At 43.8% G+C, this 22,772-nt stretch overlaps 1 protein-coding gene and 1 non-coding gene across 2 annotated transcripts in view; both read right to left on the reverse strand.

Annotated features, from left to right (window-relative positions):
• KCMF1 (potassium channel modulatory factor 1) overlaps positions 1-18,636 on the reverse strand; it is an 81,107-nt gene extending 62,471 nt beyond the window's left edge. Inside the window, exon 1 of the mRNA XM_045979399.1 lies at positions 18,485-18,636. Coding sequence (XP_045835355.1) covers positions 18,485-18,500 — 16 coding nt within the window. The 5' untranslated portion in view covers positions 18,501-18,636. The remainder of the gene's footprint in view (positions 1-18,484) is intronic.
• Positions 5,578-5,680, reverse strand: LOC123926281. The gene has a single exon (XR_006815209.1). It is a non-coding gene; the product is annotated as a small nucleolar RNA U13 (small nucleolar RNA).
• Positions 18,637-22,772: the final 4,136 nt, after the last annotated feature.

Here is a 22,772-nt window from a genome sequence, read left to right on the forward strand (position 1 = left end):
CACTCTGTTCCTCAAACAACCTACTTTATTCCAACCCCAGGGCTTTGTTCTCGATGAAGTATCTGCTTGCACGGAGCACATCTGCGGCACCTGGGTGGCTCAGCTGGTTAAGCCTCTGATTCTTGATTTTGGCTCAGGTCATAATATCTCAGGGTCATGAGACTGAGCCCCACATCGGGCTCTGTGCTGGGTGTGGAGCCTGTCTCGGAGTCTCTCTCCCTCCAATCTCCTCCTAACCATCCTTCCCCTCCTCACACTCCAGTTCTCTCTGGAAGGATGGAAGGGAAGAAAGGAGGGAGGAAAGACCACATCATCTGAAAGACCTTCCTGACCACTCTTTCACCTTCTATCATATTCAATCCTTATTGCCTCACTCAGCTTTACTGTCTACAGAGAATTTATCATGAATCAAAATTACACTACAGGTTTCTTTGCTGTCCTCTTCCCTCAATTAAAATGTAAGCCCCACAATGAGAACTTCTTATCTTTCATTACTCTATTCCCAGTTTCAAATACTGAGTGCCTACAGGCACATATTTATTTATTGAGTGAATGAATTTTCCCAGTTTCACAGTTTTGGGGTTTTTTTGAAGATTTTATTTATTTATGACAGAGAGAGAGAGCAGGAGCACAAGCAGGGGAGGAGGGGCGCACAGGGAGTGGGAGAAGACCCCCTGCTGAGCAAGGAGCCACATGTGGGATTCAATCCCAGGACCCTGGGATCACGACCTAAGCCCTAGGCAAACACCCAACCAACTGAGCCACCCAGGTGCCCGAATTTTCCCAGTTTCTAATATTTGCCAAAACCTGTTCTAGGTGCTGGAGATACCTTTAGCTGTTGACATCTCTCCTTCCCTCCATGGCTAAACCTTTAGGTAGTGTTCCTAACTTCTCACCTACATTGAGGATTGAACACCCTGCAGTCTGGGCTCTCTAGTCCACTCCTCTGAAAATGCTCACTGAGTTCCACAACTTCCTCACTCCAATAGCTCCAGCCAACGAACACTCCATTCCTTGTCCTCTTGACCTATCTGAGCAATACTGACTGAATCCTCCTTCCCAGATAATCAGCCAGCACTCTCTCCTGGTTCTCTTCCTACTCTCCAGGCTTTTCCCATTCACAGTCTCCTGCTCCTTAAATGTTCAGTGTTTCCAACAGCTTAGTGATCAGTCTCCCCTCATCTTCTCAATCCATATGTTCTCACCGTCACTGAGCAACCGACTCCACTATTATGGATTAAGTCCAAACTCTTCTGAATTCCAGACCCACATGTTCAGCTGCCCCTGGACATCTCTAGCTGGACTTCCCACATGTACCTCAAACCCAACATGCTAAAAATGGAAATCAATTCTCTTTCCCCTGCTTCCTACCTTCTTCCTCAAAGCATGTTTCTCTGTCTTTCACAGGCATCTTGGTGATGGCAATGCCCAACTAATCAAGCCAGAACTCTGAGCTTTCCTGGACTTTTCACTCTTCCACAATCCCCATGCCTAGTTAATGACCAATCACCTATTTGCATGCACTACAGCAACTTTCTGATCTTATGCTAATTTAACTGTTCGCCTCCTCCCTGCAAATCCATCCTTCAGAGCTATCCTTCTGGAACACAAAAATCTAATTCCTGGCTTAGAATTTCCCAAAAATTCACTCTCTATTACCCTACCCTCTGGACAAAGTTCATCTCCTGGCATTAGCCCCCTCCAACCCTTTCTGCTTCAGTAATGTTAAATTTTTTATGGTCTCTCCTCAAAGGAAAATCCTTTTCAAGTCTCCCTCCATGGGATACTCTCCCCAATACCATAACACTCTGAAATCCATCAACTACCAGTTCAAATGCGTAACTTCTCTTGGAATGCCTTCATGAATTCATCCAAGAAAGAGCGCCTCCATCACCTATTGACTATATACTGTAAGTATAAATTTATTACACTTTTGCAATATTGTATTACAATCACCTCTCTCATCTTATGAAAGCTGGAAGCCAATATAACATTTCCACTTAGAAATGGTATTCAAAATATACTTATTAAATGAATGGATTAAAGTAGGGTCAGCAGGGACACCTGGTTTTGGTGGTAGAGTATGAGACTCTTGATCTCAGGGTTAAGTTGAAGCCCTATGTTCAGTGTGGAGAGTACTTAAAAATTTTTTTTTAAGATTTTATTTATTTATTTGAGAGAGAGAGAGAGCAAGAGAGAGCACAAGCAGGGTGAAGGGTAGGGAAAGAAGCAGGCTCCCCACTGAGTAGGGAGACTGCTGTGGGACTCGATCCGGGCCTCCAGGGCCATGACCTAAGCTGAAAGCAGATGCTTAACCAAATAAGCTACCCAAGTGCCCCTTAAAAATAAAATCTTTAAGGGGCACCTGGGTGGCTCAGTGGGTTAAAGCCTCTGCCTTCGGCTCAGGTCATGATCTCAGGGTCCTGGGATCGAGCCCGGCATCCGGCTCTCTGCTCCGCACTTCCTCCTCTCTCTGCCTGCCTCTCTGCCTAGTTGTGATTTCTCTCTGTCAAATAAATAAAATATTTAAAAATAATAATAATAAAATAAAATCTTAAAAAAAAAATAAAATAAAATCAAGTAGGGGTCAGCAAACAACGGCCCATGGGCCAAATCTGGCCCACTACCTGTTTCTGTACAGCCTGCTAGCCAAGAACAGTTTCTACACTTTTTAATGTTTAGAAAAGAAAAAAAATTTAAGAACAATAATTGGTGCTGCATGAAAATTATATGAAATTCACATTCTAGAGTCCATAAAGATTTTCTGGATCATAGCCATGCTCACCTGTTTATGTTTAGCCTTATGGCTGCTTTCATACTATGAACAGCTGAGTAGAGGAGCAGCAATGGAGGCCATATGGCCCCCAAAGCTGTATTTGCTATAGCTTCCACAGAAAAGTCTGCTGACCTCCAAGTGAAATATAAATGAACATGGGCTTTGGTTTCTGACAGCAATTGGTTCAAGACAGTAAGTGGCTTCACCACTTACTATCTGTGTGACCTAGCACAAATAACCTAACCTTTCTGAGATGCAATTTCCTAATTTGTAAAATGGGTTAACATATCTTGCTGGGTTGTTTTGAAATTTTACTAAGCCTTTTGATCAGGGTCTCTGCCGTAGGAACCAGCCTATAAAGCGCTGGGTACAGAGTACTTAATGTTGAGAAGCCAGGCCCAGGTTGGAATCCCATTTCCCCTGGAAACCTATGACAGACTGTATGACCTTGGGCAAGATGCTTAACTTCTCAGTGCATCAATCTCATCTATAAGATGTGGATAATAATATGTATTTCACAGGACTGTTGTGAGACTTAAATGGGTTGGTCCATGTGAATGCTGAGCAGTGCCTGCAGACAGCAAGCACTCAATAAATACTACTATTAGTATAGCAGTATTAATGGTTAATATTAGTTTTTCCCTTCCTACATCTACATCACCTCTCATGCCTATGCAAAGAAGCCTGAACTTACAGAAGTTAATACCAGTGTGACAAGTACTATTATAGAAAAATGGGTGATCAGGAAAGGGTCTCTGTGGCTTGCATTCACATCACAGTCATGGTTCTCTTATGTCTCCAATCTTCCCTTTTCTAAATGTTTTCTTCCTTAGAAATCTAGCAAATTCCCAGGCTTTCAAATTAGGGAGCTATAAAATTCTCACCCCTAGCCAAGATTTTGCTCTCTTGAGTGCCAGGGTAGTATTTCTCAACTCCTGATTTCTACCTAATGGCCCAGAATCACCTTAAACTGAAAATGACAAAAGCCAAAAATTATTCTCCCCCCAACAGTTCCCCATCTCTCCACTCCGATCTTCCTCATTTAGTAGAAGAACCTCTTATTCTTCCAGCACACAGGCTGGTTGTCCTGAAATTATACTTTAATTGTTCTCCTGCAATAAGGCTAGCTCAAGTCATCTTTTTCCTTTTGTTCCTACTGCCACTGACTACTTCAGGCCCCTTTAACTTCAAGCTTATTCCACGAAAAAAACTCTGGTCTCCCCACCACAGGCATCACTCTATCCTGCGTGCGCTACCACACTCATCTTCCTACATACCACTTTCAACAAGCCCTTTCTCTGCTTAAAACTTTTGGTGTACTACCCCCTCTTCCATCCCATAATCTATACGGATAAAGGCAGAGACTGACTTCAGTGTGGCAACCTAAACTCCTTTCCTATCTACCTTGCTCCAGTCTTCCTTTTTAATCTTATTCCCAGGATAAAAATATCATCATCTTACATTTACGCAGCGCTTTATTTTACTCAGTAAACATTCATACCTGGCTGGCATTTCATCTCCAAAATAACCTTCGGAGAGATGCTAAACAGATATCAGTATCTTTCTTTCATAATAAGAAAACAGACTTCTAGCACCGAGCTGGGAGTCAGAACAAATGGGTCCTGTCCCACTCCCCCCTTGGATTCCTAGGTAAATCGATCTGCCAAATACCTCACTCCCACCACTTACACACAGGAGTCTTCTCTTCCAGAAACTCCAGTCTTGGTGCTGTCCCATCCACCTCTCTCCAATATACCTCACGTCTTCTCAGCTCTCTAGTTTACCCTCTACCATTCTCTCACTTGGTAGATGGCTCTAATCCCCAACTCTTGTTATAAAAATACAGTAATACAGTATGGAGAATACAGCCATTATAATACAGCCATATTATAAAAACACTGTACGGTGACAGATGGGAATAAATGAGACTTGTGGTGATCATTTCAAAATGTATATAAATAGGGGCGCCTGGGTAGGCTCAGTAGGTTAAAGCCTCTGCCTTATGCTCAGGTCAGGATCCCAGGGTCCTGGAATGCTCAGCCGAGAGCCTGCCTCCCTTCCTCTCTCTCTGCCTGCCTCTCTGCCTACTTGTGATCTCTGACTGTCAAATAAATACATAAAATCTCTTTAAAAAATGTATATAAATATCCAATCACAATGCTGTATACCTGAAACTAATATAATATTCTATGTCAATTACACTTCAATTTAAAACTCACAGTTGTTTCTTCAAGTCTTCAGTTTAAATGCCACCCTTTTGGGGCGCCTGGGTGGCTCAGTGGGTTAAAGCCTCTGCCTTCGGCTCAGGTCATGATCTCAGAGTCCTGGGATCGAGCCCCACGTCAGGCTCTCTGCTCAGCAGGGAGCCTGCTTCCTCCTCTCTCTCTGCCTGCCTCTCTGCCTACTTGTGATCTCTGTCTGTCAAATAAATAAATAAAAATATAAGAAAAAAAAAAACACAAATGCCACCCTTTTGGGAATGCCTTCTCTGACACCCAATAACATTCTAATCCACTTGGCAACACCATGGAAGTTGTAATAACTGATTTGACACTTACTGCCCCAGTCATACTATAGCTAGTTTATCTAAGATACTTAGATCTTCCAATAGATCCCTCCCAAAGCAAAAACTGTTAAGAGTTTTCTATTTGTCTCCGTACCCATCACAATACTTTGCACATAAGGACTTGGAAGTTTTGGATTAGACAGCATTGGCCAGTGTTTTTCAAATAGCAAGTCACAAACCATGAGTAGAATGTGAAGTCAATCTAGAAGGTCACAACTAGTTATCTTCTTCTCCACCTCATATGGGTAATGTGCCGAGGTGTTAGTAAGGTCTGAGGGAGGCACATGTCACATACGCAGTGAACAGCCAATCACCACACTTATGAACTACAAAAAGGTCAGTGTTTTGTTCTTAATGAAACAACAGAAAACAGAATACATCTCTCACAGTAAAGATGAGTGCTGTTTTGTGAAACTCTTATTTCGTTACATCTGTATGTAACTGCTGGATCATAATATCAGATACGTTTCTTAATATGTGTTATATATTTTTTTAAAGTTAAAAGCTGCTAATGTAGATGACCCAGTTTCTAGGCTCAAAGGTTTTACATTTAAACCAGAGAGATATTTGCTTTCTACCAAACCCCACACCCTACAAGAACAATCAGCTAAACAGAATACATAGATACACAGGGGCTGAGGAAGCCAAAACTTAAAACGAGTAATAAGTATAAGGGAAAGTTTGTAAAGAAATGTTTCTTAGAGATGCTGGAATGTGCTACAACACTAGGTATTTAGTTTCCAGCCTCTGCCATTTGTTTAGCCATGAAGACCTCTCTATAGAAGGGCTCTGAAAACACATTTCTCAATACTCAGAGTAAAGGATCCTCACCACAGCCCACAATACAATGGTATGTAGGATCTGGCCTGTCTATGGCAACATTTCCCTTTCCCTCTCAACCATGGTCTTCTGGCCACAGTGCCCTCCACGCTGCTCCCAGAACATTCCAAGTTTCAACATCTTTGCACCTGCTATATCCTTAGCTGTATCCTTCCTTCTTTAGATTTATTTTCTTCTTTTTATTTATTTGACAGAAAGAGAAGCATGCACAAGCATGGGGAGTGGCAGAGGGAGAAGCAGTCTCCCTGCTGAGCACAGAGGCCAACGGAGGGCTTGATCCTAGGACCCTGGGATCATGAACTGAGCCCAAGGCAGACGCTCAACTGAGCCACCCAGGTGCCCCCTTCCTTCTCTAAATATCCTTCACTTAATTCCGTTTTTTTCTTTCAATGTCTCATCTTCAAAAAGGCCCTCCCTGACCACAGTATGAGTACTCCACTCTCTATTCCCTTAACCCACTGTATGGTTTTTCATAACACTTGTCGCCTCCTAACACTCTATTAACATTGATTCTTTTATGGCCTACCCCAGGGATCCACAAAGTTTTTCTATAAAAAGCCTAACAGTAAATATTTTCAGCTTCTTCTGTCAAAGTTACTCAACTCTGCCATTAAAATATAAAAGCAGTTAAGACAATATGTAAATGAGCAGATGTAGCTGTGTTCCAATAAAACTTTATGTACAAAAATAAGCAGCCAGCCAGGTTTGGCTCAGAGGCCGTGTACCCCTAATATATTAATTCTTTTTTTTTCTTTTTTTTTAAAAATATTTTATTCATTTATTTGACAGAGAGAGAGGTCACAAGTAGGCAGAGAGGCAGGCAGAGAGAGAGGGAGAAACAGGCTCCCCACCAAGCAGAGAGCCCGATGCAGGGCTCGATCCCAGGACCCTGAGATCATGACCTGAGCCGAAGGCAGAGGCTTAAACCACTGAGCCACCCAGGTGCCCCTTTTTTTCATTTTTTAAAAAGATTTTATTTATTTATTTGACAGAGATCACAAGTAGGCAGAGAGCCAGGCAGAGAGAGGAAGGGAAGCAGGCTCCCTGCTGAGCAGAGAACCCAATGCGGGCCTCGATCCCAGGACTCTGGGATCATGATCTGAGCCGAAGGCAGAGGCTTAACCCACTGAGCCACCCAGGCGCCCGTCCTAAAATATTAATTCTAATAGAATGGGTCATTTAAAAAAAAAAAAAACAAAAAAAACGGTATGAGTGTCATAGGGACAGGAATCTTCTGTTTTATTCATTATGGTATTCATGAGGCCAGAACAGTGCCTAGTCCCAAGTACACATCCAGTTAATTCAATAAATATGTGCTGAGTAAATTAATAGTTCACTGGTCTGGAGTGGGGAGCCTCAACTCTCTTCCACTTTCTTGGGTGACAGTAACATGGTGTTCAAGAAGAATGAGGCCAGTCAGCAACTATATTTCCACTTGGTTAGCACCATACCATGAAAAATGGTATTGCAACCATCATGTGCCCCTGTCACCAGCAATAACCATCTCACACATACAGGTCTTTGGTCCTAACTGGGTCCAGGCAGAAGCCTATTAAAACACAAATTCCTTGGCTCCACCCCCAGAAACTGATTCAGTAGGTTCAGGGTAGGGTCCAAGAATCTGCATTTCTAGCCAAGTTCCTAGGTGATGTTAATAGTGCTGGCCCTCAAGTACTCTCTGGGAACCCATACATAAGAGCACCCAAAAACCATATAGCACTAGTAAGAAAAAGAAAGCCACAAATTCCTGATGTTCCAGTGATCTGGCTGCAGGGGACTAAAAAAGAACAGAACCATAAAACTGACTGTTGCATGGAAATGTTGCTTTAGTGAAATGAAGGCAAAAACCAAAAGGTCTTTCATTTTCAACACACTGCCCGATGCTCTATTTTTACGTGCAATTGTAGTTCTAACTGGCTAAAACAATACGTCAAACAGGTAAAAAAGAGAAATCATCAGTGGCTGACTAACCTTGATAGTGGACTATTAGCTCATAATCAGTTCTTAAAATTTTTTTAAATTTTTATTTATTTATTTATTAAAGTAGTTTCCACTCCCAACATAGGGCTTGAACTCAGGACCCTAAGATTAAGAGTCTCATGCTGTACAGACTGAGCCAGTCACTGCCCCAATTTTCTTAAAATTACTTTGAGGAAGAATCATAACTGCCTGCTTTTCTATTGTTAGATGCTAAAGGCCTTTTCCAGATGGATACTAGATATCCAATCTCATTACAATGAAATATACCCTTCCAATAAATTACCAAGCCTGGAGGTCACTTTCTTCAAATGATAAAAAGTCTATCGCCACCAGATAGAATCTACAACTACCTCCTCAATCCACCATAATAGACTTGCAATAGACTAGTAACAATTTTCACAAGTTCTACATTTGTCATCACAGAGGACTTAAAATAACCCCCCAAACTCACATTAAAATCACCCCGAGGCCATTATTTACTCTTCCAATCTTAAGAGCCCACAGAGGGATTATACTTTATATACATTTGTAGCTGTTTATAAAGTAGTTTTCTATTGTAATGGTTATATGTTGCTAACATAGGTTTAAAAATAATTTTAAAGTGAAAAAGGAAGGTAAAAAAAAGATTCTTAGGAAAGAAATTCAAGAAGCAAAAATCCAGAATGTTAATGAATGGACCATTAAGAAGACAGCAATACTATATCAATATGTACCTAGAAAAAGAGACTGTATGTGATCAAAAAATGTATTAGCAGACCCCCAAAGCACGTGTCTGAAGAGGATTCTCAGCTAAGATCAAGTATTTTCGATCCAAATTTAGCATCTGAAGTGTACTAAGTGTAAAATATACACTAGATTTTTTAATTCTGTAAGGAAAAAAGAAATTTTTTATGTTGATTACATGTTTAAATGATAATTTGGATATACTAAGTTAAAGTATCAAACTATTTAAATTAATTTCACCTCTTTGGCTTTGTTACTGTGGCTACCAGGGAATTTAAAGATTTATTTGAGAGAGAGAGAGAAAGAGAGCGAGCTCATGCACACACACACAAGTGGGAAAGGCAGAGGGAGAAGGAAGGAGAATCTCAAGCACTGATTCCATGCTGAGCATGGAGCCTAACACAGGACTTGATCTCACAACCCTAAGATCACAGCCTGAGCTGAAACCAAGAGTGGGTCCCTTAACCAACTGTGCCACCTTGGTGCCCCCCTACCAGAGAACTAAAATTACTTCTGGCTTGCATTAGATTTCTATTGTATAGTGATGGGCTAATCCAATTCTGTAAGTAGACTTGCTATTTCCTCTTCCTTTGGGTGATTTCTAAAAAGCTTATAGAAAATGAAAGAACATGAAGCTATGTGGTATGGCTGACATGGGACGTCAGGAAAACCATGGGTCAGGTGTTCATCCACTGTCACTTCAGGTCTAATGACTATTTTTCCTAGGAAAGGGAAGATTAGTACCTCCCCTGTGACCACTATGTATATCCACAGCTATAGCCACACACACAAATTGCAAACTTTACATTAATTTCAAGTTGCAATTAACTGTATCAGAACCCCTAGCTTATCAGGCTGAATGCAAGATCTCTGATTATGAAAACTACCTGGTTCCCAATTCCCAAACACCCCCAGCTCCCGGTATGCATTTCATTCTTATAGAAGAGACACATCTATAACAACTCCTTTATTTTTTTTTCAAAGATTGTATTTATTTATTTGACAACCAAAGGCAGATGCTCAACTTATTGAGCCACCCAGGCGCCCCTATTTTTATTTTAAGATTTTATTTATTTGACAGAGAGTGTGTGTGCACCTAAGCATGAGTGGGGGCAGAGGGAGAGGGAAAAGCAGGCTCCCTGCTGAGCAGGGAGCTCTGAGATCATGACCTGAACCCAAGTCAGACACTTAACCGACTGAGCCACCCAGATGCCCCTGTAACAACTCCTATAAATAATCCCTGCCTGTTTTACTGCAAAGTCCTTAACTCCTGGGGCGCCTGGGTGGCTCAGTGGATTAAGCCGCTGCCTTCGGCTCAGGTCATGATCTCAGGGTCCTGGGATCGAGCCCCGCATCGGGATCTCTGCTCCGCAGGGAGCCTGCTTCCTCCTCTCTCTCTGCCTGCCTCTCTGCCTACTTGTGATCTCTGTCTGTCAAATAAATAAATAAAAAATCTTTAAAAAAAAAAGAAAAAAAAAAAAAAGTCCTTAACTCCTAATTTAGAAAGTTCTCATTTCCCTGCAGTGCCAAACCTCTACAACCATAGAGGACACCAAAGGAGAATACTGGTTGAGGAAGAATACCGAAAAGCAGAACTGTGTGCTTACTCACTCAACAGTTGCTATATAGCCATTAAGCCTTTGCACCAAAAAACCGTAAACTGAATACAAAATTTAAACATTTTATCCCTTGAGCTGTTTTCTCTCTAAGCATCAAAAAGATACTTATAAACCAATGAGGAAAAACCTTCTTGAACACAAATTAACATACACAGATGTGTGTTGAGACTACCATAGTCAAAGGACAATACTGTTACAGAAAGAAATGTATTGCCAGGCAGAGTTAGAAGTAATTGAGAAACTTAAATGAAAACAAGCTTTAAAAAGAAAAAGAAAAAGGAGGGGGAGATGAATATTGCCAAAACATTAAAATACATACATGATTTAATTACCTCGTCATAAAATATAAACTTCAAGGACTAATTCCAGCATACTGGAAAAGAACCACAGCCTGGGCAGCAGGAAAGCATTTAATTCCCAAAGGTGTTTCAAACCCTGAATATTATCATCCTGCAGCAAGGGTCAACAACTTGTGGCAAGCTCTGGAGATGACTTTGAGTGGTACTCGAGTGGGAAGCCCATAAATAGCCACTGAATGAACAACTGAATGAATCAGGAAACTCACGCATGGTGCAATTAATATTCAGAACCCACAGTCAGTTCATCTGAAACCAGAGCTAGAAGTAGAACCAAAAACAGTACCCGAGGCTAATCCCAAACCATTCCCCCAGGAGTCAGTTCCTCTTAAGTTTTTTTGTTCTGTGTAGTTTATTCATCCCCTCTTACTTTTATGAAAGTCCCAAATCCCCTTTCCTCCATTCTTCCTCCTTCTTAACCAGCTCCCCAGATAAAAAAAAAGACAGCAGTTTCTAGTCTCACCACTTTTTAGACAAGTAATAACATCTCCAACAATCACACACAAGTGTTCACATAGATGTCTGGCCTCTCAAGGTGGGACACTGGGCTCAGTGGTAGGGCACAAAGGTAAGTGTAACACTATACCTACCTTTCAGGGAGCTTCCTGGGGAGGGAAACCAGCAAACAATTACAGCATAAAAAAATGCTTGGAGAATAAGGTAGGAGTGCCACTAGAGGGACCCTTAGTTTTACTGGGTGGGAGGGGAGGGTGACAACAGTCTTCAAGGAACAACAAAAGAATTAAGTCAAAACCAAAAAATAAATTATAACTGAATATGCCTGTGATGGTTCTACTAGCTCAAGTTAGCACTCTAAAGTGACTCTAATGAAAATCCTCTTACTATAAAAAAAAAAAATGTTGAAGTTCATGACACTGGCACTGAGTACCAGCAAGAGAGGAAAAAAAAAGCCCCACACAATTCAGCGGACTTAATGTTAAAACCTAATTAGTCATGATGTCAAGAGGCTTCACCCATTTATTGTCTGTCCCTCCTAGCTGAAGGTGACTTAACTGACGCACTCTTGTGATTCCAGCTGGTTTTTTCTAGCGGCAGTGATAGACTTGCAGGGACCCATCCATACTTCTGATGTTCCCTGCAGACAGCAGTAAAATCTTCTGGACTGCTGGTTGGCACTGCAGCCATGGAAGAAATACACTGACCACATACACGAAGCGGATGGACCCACACTGCTCTGTTACTATTCAGAATGACAACTAAAACCACCATTCGCAAACACTGTGGGAGGGCGGTAAGAGAGGTAGTAGGGATGGCACCCTGGAAGGTGCCTAACGAGGAAATTCATCTCTTGCTAGTTTTGCAGAACACCGAGTTTTCACCTCCTGGTACTCAGCCCTTAGGACATTTCCTCAGGCATGAAAGTTGGTTTTTTGTTTCTAATTCCCTGTGGCTACAGATCATTTCCAAGCTTCATGCCCAACTTGCCTAACTTTCCTCTGCCAACACCGTCCTGTCCTCTTGCCCTTACCATACCAAGAACGTCCTCTTTTCTTGATCACTCACTTCCTTCCCATGGAATCTAGGTAATGTGCCCCTTAGAAAACTGCCTTATCACATATCTCCATCATGAATCAGGACACGGCTAACATATAAAAATTACATTTAAAAAAAAGTTCTGATTGTACACCTCTTAAGGGTTCTTTCTACAATTTTATTTTTTAAAATAATTTTTAAAAAATAATTTCATTTATTTGAGAGAGAGTGAGGGAAAGAGAGGGGAATGTGTGTGTGCAAGCAGGGACAAGCGGACTGCGCTCAGCCACAGAGCCCACGAGGGGCTCAATTCCACAATCCTGAGATCATGACCTGAGCCAAAATCAAGAGTCAGATGCGTAATCGACTGAGCCACCCAGGTGCCCCACTTTCCTCATTTTAATGAATAACCTCCGCAACAAAAAAATCTATACCTTGGGGCGCCTGGGTGGCTCAGTGGATTAAGCCGCTGCCTTCGGCTCAGGTCATGATCTCAGGGTCCTGGGATCGAGCCCCGCATCGGGCTCTCTGCTCCGCAGGGAGCCTGCTTCCTCCTCTCTCTCTGCCTGCCTCTCTGCCTACTTGTGATCTCTCTCTCTGTCAAATAAATAAATAAAATCTTAAAAAAAAAAAAATCTATACCTTATTGTTTAAAAAAAAACTAAAAAACATGGGTCCTAGGACAACACTAAAATGAACACAGAACAAATCTTTTACAAACAGAGATTTTAATTATGAACAGCATTTTACTTTTAACTCAGGGTGGGTAGAGAACCGCACAAGTACCCGCATTGGAGGGGGCTGGAGAGGGAGAGAGACTCTTAGGCTTCACACCCAGTGTGGAGTCCAATGGGGGACTAGATCTCGTGACTCTGAGATCATGATTTGAGCTGAAATCAATAGTCTGATGCTTAACCAGGCACCCCTTAACTTTTATGAATATAAAATGTAGGAAATATTTCCTTTGAGTTCATGCTCATGAAAATAACCCTCAGGAATATTTATGCTGTAATTAAAAAACACTACCTCTAGGATAATCCAACAATACCTTAACCTTCACTAAAAATAGCTTTTGGACCTCCAGTTTAAAACAAAAACACCAAAAAACCCATAAACTTCAGCAAATGTACTTGGTAAATGTTATAAAGCTGATGTTTTGAAAATTATGACTCATAAGCGCATGGATTTCTTCATTTTTAAGATATTGCAAGCCTGGTCTAGGGATTTGTTTCACATCAGTTTATTACATTTTTATTGTTAAAAAAAAAAGTTTTCAATCTTTAAATAAAATTGCTGCTAATACATCTTAAAATTCTAAGACTGAAAGGAATTTCTTCCAGATTAAATTTCCAATTTAAAATAAGAAAATTATATTTTAGGACATTTTAACTTAAACAGGAATGTCAAAATTTAGGGGAAATGAACTCCAAAATGAGCTTTTTATGAAATCATGAAACTGAAGACCAGAGAAATTAAAATATTTACATTCTTATCTATCCTTTATTGAAAGTCAAGGTAAATGTAAGTCATGATTTACTGAACTGAAGAAGTCTTAAATAAGAATGTCATAATCTTTTAACAGATCATAGTTAAAATAAAATAAATGATCTGACATGTTGGTAAAAATCTTTTCAGTGGGAGTCAATTTACTTCACTTACAGGAAGGCAAAAGTCACCACATTAAAATCACAAGCCAATTACCAACCCTGGCTTTGCAGTTCCCAAATCCTGAAAACAAAATTATTGTACTTCGCTCTGGGATCATCTATATGTATGCTTTTAGTGTCAGATAACATTTTTAGAGAAGAGAAAATTTAAATCTTCTAACAAGAGTGGCACAATTTTTAAAAAATGGTACAACTTTTAAAAGCTAGATTAATGGCCTACCTACTTCTGTACTTTACAATTTGAAAATAAACAGTATCAGATGCTTCTGAGAATAATATCAGAACATGACCACTTACCTGTTCACTTACTCGGTATCATTTTTACATATGAGAATTTTCTAAATGCTAGGGGAAATACAAATCCAGTAAAGATAAGAACTCTATCTGAAATCTCAATTTTTTCCAAAATCAAGAGTAGCCCACCAGAAAGTTAAGAAGGCACTCAAGAAAAACAGATTCCCTTTCTGAAGTGCAGAAATCTGGTTAAGAAAAAAGTTGGTAATTATTTTGTTATTAATTCGTTTAGCCATTCCTTAGGCATGTCTCACATTTGTCTGTGGATGTTGTGCCACCGAACTAAAGATGAGGAGCTGGGTCTCATTCATTCACCCCCACATTCCCCAGTTCCTAGCAAAGTGCCCTATACATAGTAGCAACTGAAAAAAGGTTGACTGAATTAAGGCAACACATGTGTTTCAACTGCAGGTAATCAATTAGGCTCAAACTCATGCAAGAACATTCATAATTTCATTTTAGTTAATAAGCACTGAGTAATTTTGACTTTTTTTTAAAAAAGATTTTATTTATTAATTTGACAGAGAGAGAGATCACAAGTAGGCAGAGAGGCAGGCAGAGAGAGAGGAGTAAGCAGGCTCTCTGCTGAGCAGAGAGCCCGACGCGGGGCTCAATCCCAGGACCCTGAGACCATGACCCGAGCCGAAGGCAGCGGCCTAATCTGCCAAGCTATTAAATGAATTTCAAGCTCTGAGTAACATTCTTATTTTTAAACAAATTCAAAAGAAAGTATGTAGTGAAACATTAAAAAAAATTCATACAAATAAAAAAGGCAATGATTGGTTTTGCTGTGCGTAACATGGAGCTAGACAGTGTTAGTATGGTGAACACAAAGTGACCCAGCACTGAAGTAAAAGGTTTGTTAACATGACAAGAACATTACAAAGAGAATTAGAGGCTGGAAAAATAGAATTCTGGCTAGAAAAGTCATAGTGGGCAAGCAGGAGACTTTAATATAGAGTACTGCCGTCTCCACTCAGACAGGGTCTTGAGAAGTTGGGAAGCCTGTATCCCACCCTGAAGAACAATTACTTCTCTACCAAGCTACACAGCGCTGCTAGAAACTGAGGTACAGACTACGGACCAAACCAGTTACTCCCCACTACCATCACCCAAAGGAAATGATGGAATAAATACCGAGCAGAGTGGGCCCTTTACGGGCTCCCAACAATTTCAGTTCCATCAACTCTCTAAAGCTCTAGTTGAGAAAAGAAGTAGGCAAATTATACCCCACAGGCCAAATTGGGCCACATTCAGCCACCACCTGTGTTTGTATGGCCTGCAAGCTAAGAATGGTTTCTACATTTTTAAATGGTAAAACAAAGACTCACATTTTATGACACATGAAAATTATATGAAATTCAAATGTCAGCATCCAAAAATAAGGTTTTCATTGGAACAACGCTGTGCTTATTCATTTACATGTGGTCTATAGCTGCTTTTGGACTACGATGGCAGAGAGGACAGAGACCTTCCAGCACACCCAGCCTACAATATTTACTACCTGGCTGACAAAGTACGCTGAACCCTGGCTAGAGCATTTCTTTACGTTCCTGGTTGCATCTCCTTTCTCAGAAGTGGTCCACTGCTTCGCAAGGTAGAGACTCTAAGCTTGACAGATGTCCATCTTGGGGCTGTGTTGTCCAAAGTTACATCATTACATATAATATCCTGCAACTCTTCAGGGTGGGCACAAAGACAAAGTAACAAATCACATGCATTCGGAAGGCCCTGAAAAGGTAGCATAATCCAAGTACAACATTACAGGCAGCACACTTCAGCTCTTTTACCAGACTACTACATTGAGTTCTGGGTCACAGTGTGAAAGGAAATAAGAACCACAGAGAATTTGGAGGTTGGACAGATGATTAAAAGACCACAAAAATCATACCACTAAAGAAATGCTGAAAGAAATGGGATTCGTTTGCCCAAAAAAGAGAAAGGTGGGAAAAGAACTACAATAGTGAGGGTGTCAAACTCTACATTTGTTGATAGAGTAAATAATGGCAGCCTGAACCAATACTCCACAAAACAGATATCTAATGAATTAAATGTGATTCTTAATGAGGCTGCCACTCCTGCCTTAGGCCTTAAAGTAGCCCCTTAAAAGATAATCACTTGTCAAATACTGTACTGTAGGCCTTCAACTGACCAATTATAAGAATGTTCCTTTTTCAGAAACATCTGGCATTATGTAAGATATCAGCAAGTGTGCTATTAATGTGCTGAGGTTCAGTAATATTCAAGTAACTAAAAGGTAATTTAAGTTTCATAACCATATGCCTTTCCACAGGGCCAAATAGGGGGAAACGGGCTTAAATTACAGAATTCGTGTTACATTCAAGAATTTTAATTACTCTAAAAGATTACTGAGGGTAAAGGAATCTTCCCAGGACACCATTCAATTAGAATGGAACTATCTGGATGTTTTTCTGAAGCAGAAGAATGGGTCTCAAACCATTCTTCCACTGCTGATTCTATAGTTTTAACTATCCCAGTTCTCATGAGTAAGAGAGCCTGCAGCCATGCTCAGTTTCATTTTGTCTTGAAGGTGTTCAACGTACATACAACTATATATAACATTAACTTTAAGATCCCAAGTTAAAATCTGGTCAGAGCTTTGGTAACAACTTCTTTTAAATTCCAGAGATAGAGGATACATTCCCATTAAGTAGGCAAAATTGGGAAAATGGGCATAGTTTCCAAATATTTCTATGAGCCTAAGTAACTTATTATCTCAAAATGTCCACACTTGCGTACTGTAAGTGAAGATGGTATTTAGTTTTGAGCCTTTTAAAATATAGAATCCTTGAACACAAAATATTCTTTGAGTCAATCTCAACACTGCAATTAATAATACAAATTCTGAAACTTACCCTAAATATAATTTTAATCAATCTGGGTTTTTCAACCTCGAAATTCTAAGGCCTGCATTTCTCTAAGAAAACCCTTGCAGTGGTGTGAAGCACACACTAATCTGACTCACTAAACTTTCTCCACTCCTACATCACCTATACAGGATTTTAAAATCAAGAGTACACAATACTTGCAAGCCACTTCTACAATCTTGCATTAACCTTACCAGGATAAACTTTTCGCCAAGTCTCTTAACACTTTTTTGTTTATTTAAAGACCTGTGGTAGTGAAACAAAGAAAACACAACCCCCTCCCCCTTTTCCTAAACCATATGGCAGTAAATTGAAGTTAACTTATTTTTTACCGGCTCAACGCCTATACATCGGTCCTAGACATGTTTCTCTTTGTGCCCTGGGACTGAGTTAGAACTGTCTGCTTATCTGCAACTGAACCCCAATCATGTTTTTAGATCGAAAAACAAGTCCAAAACGCCCCCTGACCATTAACAGACCTCACCACGGTCATTTACCAAAACCTGGTTGGATAGGTAGTGCAGGCAGGGTGAGGGGCCCGCGACCCGCCCGGAGCGAGTCCCGCTCTGACCGGGTGATCGAGCAGGGAGTTTACTCGCCCCAGCCCGGCCGGATCCGCCCCGGGAACTTGGTTACCCGAGCCCAGGGACGCGCCGAGGCCTAGCCGCGAGGCCGGGGCGGGCTCCGAGTGGCGGGGGCTTCTCGTTCCCCGGCCGCAGAGCCTTCCCGCCTGCCCCGCGGTTGCCCGCAGGTAGGGGCACTCGCCGTCGTCTCCCGGCGACCGGACGCGCCTGCCGGGTCCACGGACGGCTCCTGTCTCCCGCCGCCGCCTGCGGCCCCGTTCGGCGGCCGCACTGAGCCCTTCCGGGGCGGCGGGAGCGCTAGGCCGCGCCGGAGCCCGCGGATCCCGGGCCGGCCAGGCGGGCCGCGGCGTCCGGTATCAGTCCCGAGGGCCGGGCTCCCGCCGGTAACGGGCCCCGCCGACTCCCCTCCCCCTCCCCCGCCCCATGACAGTGCAAACCCTCCGGCCGGCCCGGCCGCCCCGCCTCCGGCACCAGGCCCAGCTCAGGGCCGCGGCCGTGGCGGCGGCAGCGGCGGCGGCAGCCGCCTTGCCGCCGCGGCTCTCCGCCCTCGCTCGCTCGCTCCCAGGCCAGGCGCCTCGGGCCCGGCTCGGGCTCGACCGAAGTCTCCGCCGCTTCCCGGCCGCCCTCGGCGGCGCCTGGCCCGGGCGGGGTAGGCCGAGGCCCGGGCGGTGGGGGTGGGGGCGGGGGCTCCTCTCACCTTCATGTCGGGACATCCTAGTTCAGACGGTGGCGGCGCGGCCCCTCCCGGGCTCGGGCTGCAGTGTCCCCGGCGGGGTCCCGGCGCTGCCCGCGCCGGCCGGCCGACTCCCACTCGACTCCCGGGCTCGGCCGCGGGGGCGGGGTGGGCAGGGGAGCGCTCCCGCGGCGGCGGCGGCGGCGGCGGGGAGGCGGCGCGGGGCGGGAATGGGGCCGGGCCTGGCCGGGGCTGAGCTCCTCCAGGAGGCGGGTCCGACGCCGCGGCTCCGCCGGCGCCCGCCGTGACTCGGTCACTCTCGGGCCCGCCGGCTCCCGGCTGCGGCGCGGCGCTCCGCAAATCCCGCTCCTCCCCTCCCCCGGCCCACCCCCCGCCCCTCTCCCCCGGCTCCCGGCCGCCGCCTCCTCCTCCTCTTCCTCCTCCTCCGCCTCCTTCCGCCGCCCGCACGCCGGCCCCGCCTCTCGCTGCCCGCGCCGGGCCCAGCCGCCCGCAGGCCCCGCGGCCGGCGGTCGCGGCGGGGGCGGCGCGGCGCCTCCCCGCGCTTGCCAGCAGGCCGCGGTCGGGCGCCCGAGCCCGGGCTCGGCCTAGCCTGGCCGCCGGCGCGCCGCCGCGCAGCGCGTAGGGAGGAAGAGGAAATGCCCGGCCGCCGGCGCCCGCTGCTCGCCGGTACTGCCGGTCCGCGTGGCCCGAAGGGCGCCCTCCTGCCCGACCGCCCCAGCTCCGTCTGGGCCCTACTGGGGTCCCGGCAGCGGGCGCCCGCGCCGCTGCGCTGGGCTGGGCTAGGCTGGACTGACCGCGGTCGGCGGCGCTGCACGGCGACGAGCTGCGGGCCCCGAGGGGCTCTGGTTCTGGGGAGCATGGCTGTCCGACCGGCTGGGGAAGCGAGCGGCGGGCTCCGACCCCGAGGAGAGGCTGCGGACTGCCTGGGGACATGTGTTTGTGTTTCTTTTTAAGCCAGCTGTTCGGAACCGAGAGGCTGCTGGCCTCCGGTGGTCGTCGGGTGTTGCCCGGCCGGTGACTCGCTGTCGAGAGAGGGCGTGGGCGCGGGAGGGCGCGGGAGGCGGCCGGGCTTGGCTACAGTGCTCCGAGGCAGGCTCTTCGAGAACCATCTCTTTGAAGACTGCCCCCGCTAGTCTGGGTGTCCGACGGTACCCGCGCAAAGTTTGATCCAGCACCTTGGCTCGCCCTCAGTGCGCTGCTTGGAAAGCTGTTGGGGGGGGGGGGTGGTATTTTCCTTTATTTCCCCCTGCCCGTGAACCACTTTCCCGTTTTCATTTCTCTTTTACAGCTTTACCCTCTTCCTTGTCAACTTTGTTTTCAGGCTTATTAATTCAACGAACATGCATACTGCCCCTTAACACGTGTTTGTGGTAGCGTGGTTTCTTGGAAATAGACCATGCTTTGGAGTCAAGACAGATCAGCCATCGGATTCTGGTTCTGATATCCTCTGTGTAGCCTTGGACAAATTATTTAACCTTGCTGAGCCTCCGTTTCATTGTACTGTGTTTGGTTTTGGTTATTTTAATTTATCCTTTTATATTTGAAGTTCTTGATTTTTTGGGGGTGTGTGTGTGTGTGTGTAAAATCAATCCCGTCTCTAGGCTAAGGCTACTACTCTTAATTCCGCATTACTAGCTGTGTGACCCGGGGCATATGACAGCCTTACTGTGCCTCGATTTCCCCATCTTTAAACTGAGCATGATTACAGATGATACTGTGTCTAATAATGATAATAACAAGGAGGTATTTGGAGGATTAAGTGCTGAAATGTACATACAATATCTAGTACAGGACATAGTAAAAATAGTGTTTGTTATCAAATTTAATTTGGTTTTAAGGCACTTCTTGATTTCAAACATATTGAAAAGCTCATCTTTAAGTCAAGAAATAGGTATTAGGGCACTCAGATTTACCCAAGGACGGTATTTAGTAGTAACTAGTGATAGATATCAGCCAAATAAGGTTTAAACAAACAAGGATTTAAACAAGAACTTTGTCACCAGAAATATTTCCATTGCACTTCGGGAGCTTTTGCCTAAATTAAATCCAGCCCAGTGGTTAAAGAAAGCGGTCCATCCAGGCCATAATTGGGGTTTGGTGGAATAGAGAGAACTGTGCGTCCAACAGGGCTGACTAACACTTAAACTGAATACTTACCTGCATCTTCCCAAGCACTGTACAGTATCGGTGTGTGTGAGTACCTGAGTGTGTGGCACCTGAGTGTGGTACCTGAGTACCAAACATGGGCTTCTGTTTCGTGTGCTGTAAAGGTGAGGACAAGACCACCCTACAGTTTTGTGAGTGAATGGTATCTGTAAGTATCTTAAGACACAGAGGTTAAGGCATTGTCAATAACAGTCAAAGCATGCTGGAGTAGGTGAGAGAATGGACAAAAATACTGCACTCAGGAAGGAATAAGAGTAAATATAGAGATTTAGTTTTTGTTTGGGAGGGTATCTAATTCTGTTTAGGAGAGCAGTGTCTAAAACTCACAGGAATATCAGATCTTTGATAGTTTTCCATTGTTTTCAGTTCGTCAAAAGAAAGAAAAGTGACTAAACGTTGTTCTTTGCATAAGACTAAGCAAAAATATAGTTATTTGGGGTTTTCTTGGCTGCAGAAAACATTTTCTCAATTCGGTTAAAGGTCAGGCCCTTCAATTGAAAACAACCTGCTTGTTGTCCTGCCACATGGGCTATTTTATTTCTGAAAAGATTAAGTGCTTATACCAAATTATCTATCAGATGATTTCTGTTCTCTAGAAATGGTCCTTCCAGTCCTTTCTTTTCCCAGTATCTTCTCGAGTTCTTCCAGGTCCTTACTTTGCCAGCCCATCTTCCATACCATGGCCCAATTCTGTTCAGTAAAAGAAGCTAATGCATGGAAACCCTGGTGAAATCTTAATACGGTCTGTAGTCTGGTTAATTGTATTGTGCTAACATCCACTTTCTGGCTATGATAATTTTCTGTAGTCCTGTAAAATACTACCATTGGAGGGAGCCAGGGGAGTGTACATGGGCCCTCCCTGCAACTTCCTGTGTGTGTAATTATGTCAGAGAAAAAAATTGTAGACAAATCAGGGTCGCCTGGGTGGCTCAGTGGGTTAAAAATTGTAGACAAATCAGATAATTGCCTGCCACTGAGGGGCCTGGGGTTGGGGATTGACTACAGAGAGAACTTTGAGAGATGATGGGGATATTTTAAGTCTTGATTGTCTTTTTTTTTTTTTTTTTTTTTTAAGATTTATTTATTTCTGTCAGTACAAGCTGGGGCAGCAGCAGGCAGAGCAGTCAGAGGGAGAAGCACATTCCCCACTGAGCAAGGACCCCATGTGGGACTCAATCATAGGATCCTGAGATCACGACCCGAGCCAAAGACATACACTTAACCAACTGAGCCACCTAGGCATCCCAAGTCTTGATTGTCTTAGTGTTACTAAATACATTTGTCCAAACTTAAAGAACTATTCACCCAGAAGGGTAAAGTTCTATATAAATTATACCTCAAAACTGACTTGAAAAAAAGGAAAGCAAACTCTTGTCACCTCAGCCTCCTGTGACCTATTGGAACGAAATTTAACTTGTGTAAGGCCCAACAACCTCCATCTGCCAGTGTACCCTGTGCTGTTTATACTGTATTGATTCTTGCCCCCGAGTCTTTGCACTTGCTCTTCTTTCACTTAAAGAGAGCACGGGAAATTCAGGCCCAAGTTCAGATTCCCTGTACTCTGTTAAGCCTTCCTTGCCTCCGTTAGGCACACTAGTACCTTCCTCTGTTCTGCTCTTACTCTGTGCTGGAATTTTTAATTAGATTTCATCTCTCAGCTAAACTCCAGGGTAGGCACTCACATGATTGATTTCTATCTCTGGGATCCAGTAGCGTTGAATGAGTGAGTGAGTGAATGAATGAATGATTGAAAACTAGAAGAATGCTTATTAAAGTGTGGTCCAGTGTCCTCAAGACCTTTCTAGAAGGTCAGTGAAAATGCTTGGATTTTATATACTTCAAACAGCACACCTCAATAGATTGAAGCAGAGGCAGATAAGGTCATCCAGCTGTCTTCCGTTAGGCCAAACGTTAAAGATATTTGCAAAACCAGCAAACATTGTCACACCTCCAAATGTTTTTGTTTTGGAAAATTGTTATTTTTCTTAAAAATATGTTTAAAGTGGGGGCACCTGGGTGGCTCAGTGGGTTAAAGCCTCTGCCTTCAGCTCAGGTCATGATCCCAGGGTCCTGGGATCGAGCCCCATATGGGGCTCTCTGATCCACGGGGAGCCTGCTTCCTCCT

The sequence above is a fragment of the Meles meles genome, chromosome 15 (assembly GCF_922984935.1).
Source record: "Meles meles chromosome 15, mMelMel3.1 paternal haplotype, whole genome shotgun sequence".
Classification (NCBI taxonomy): Eukaryota; Metazoa; Chordata; class Mammalia; order Carnivora; family Mustelidae; genus Meles; species Meles meles.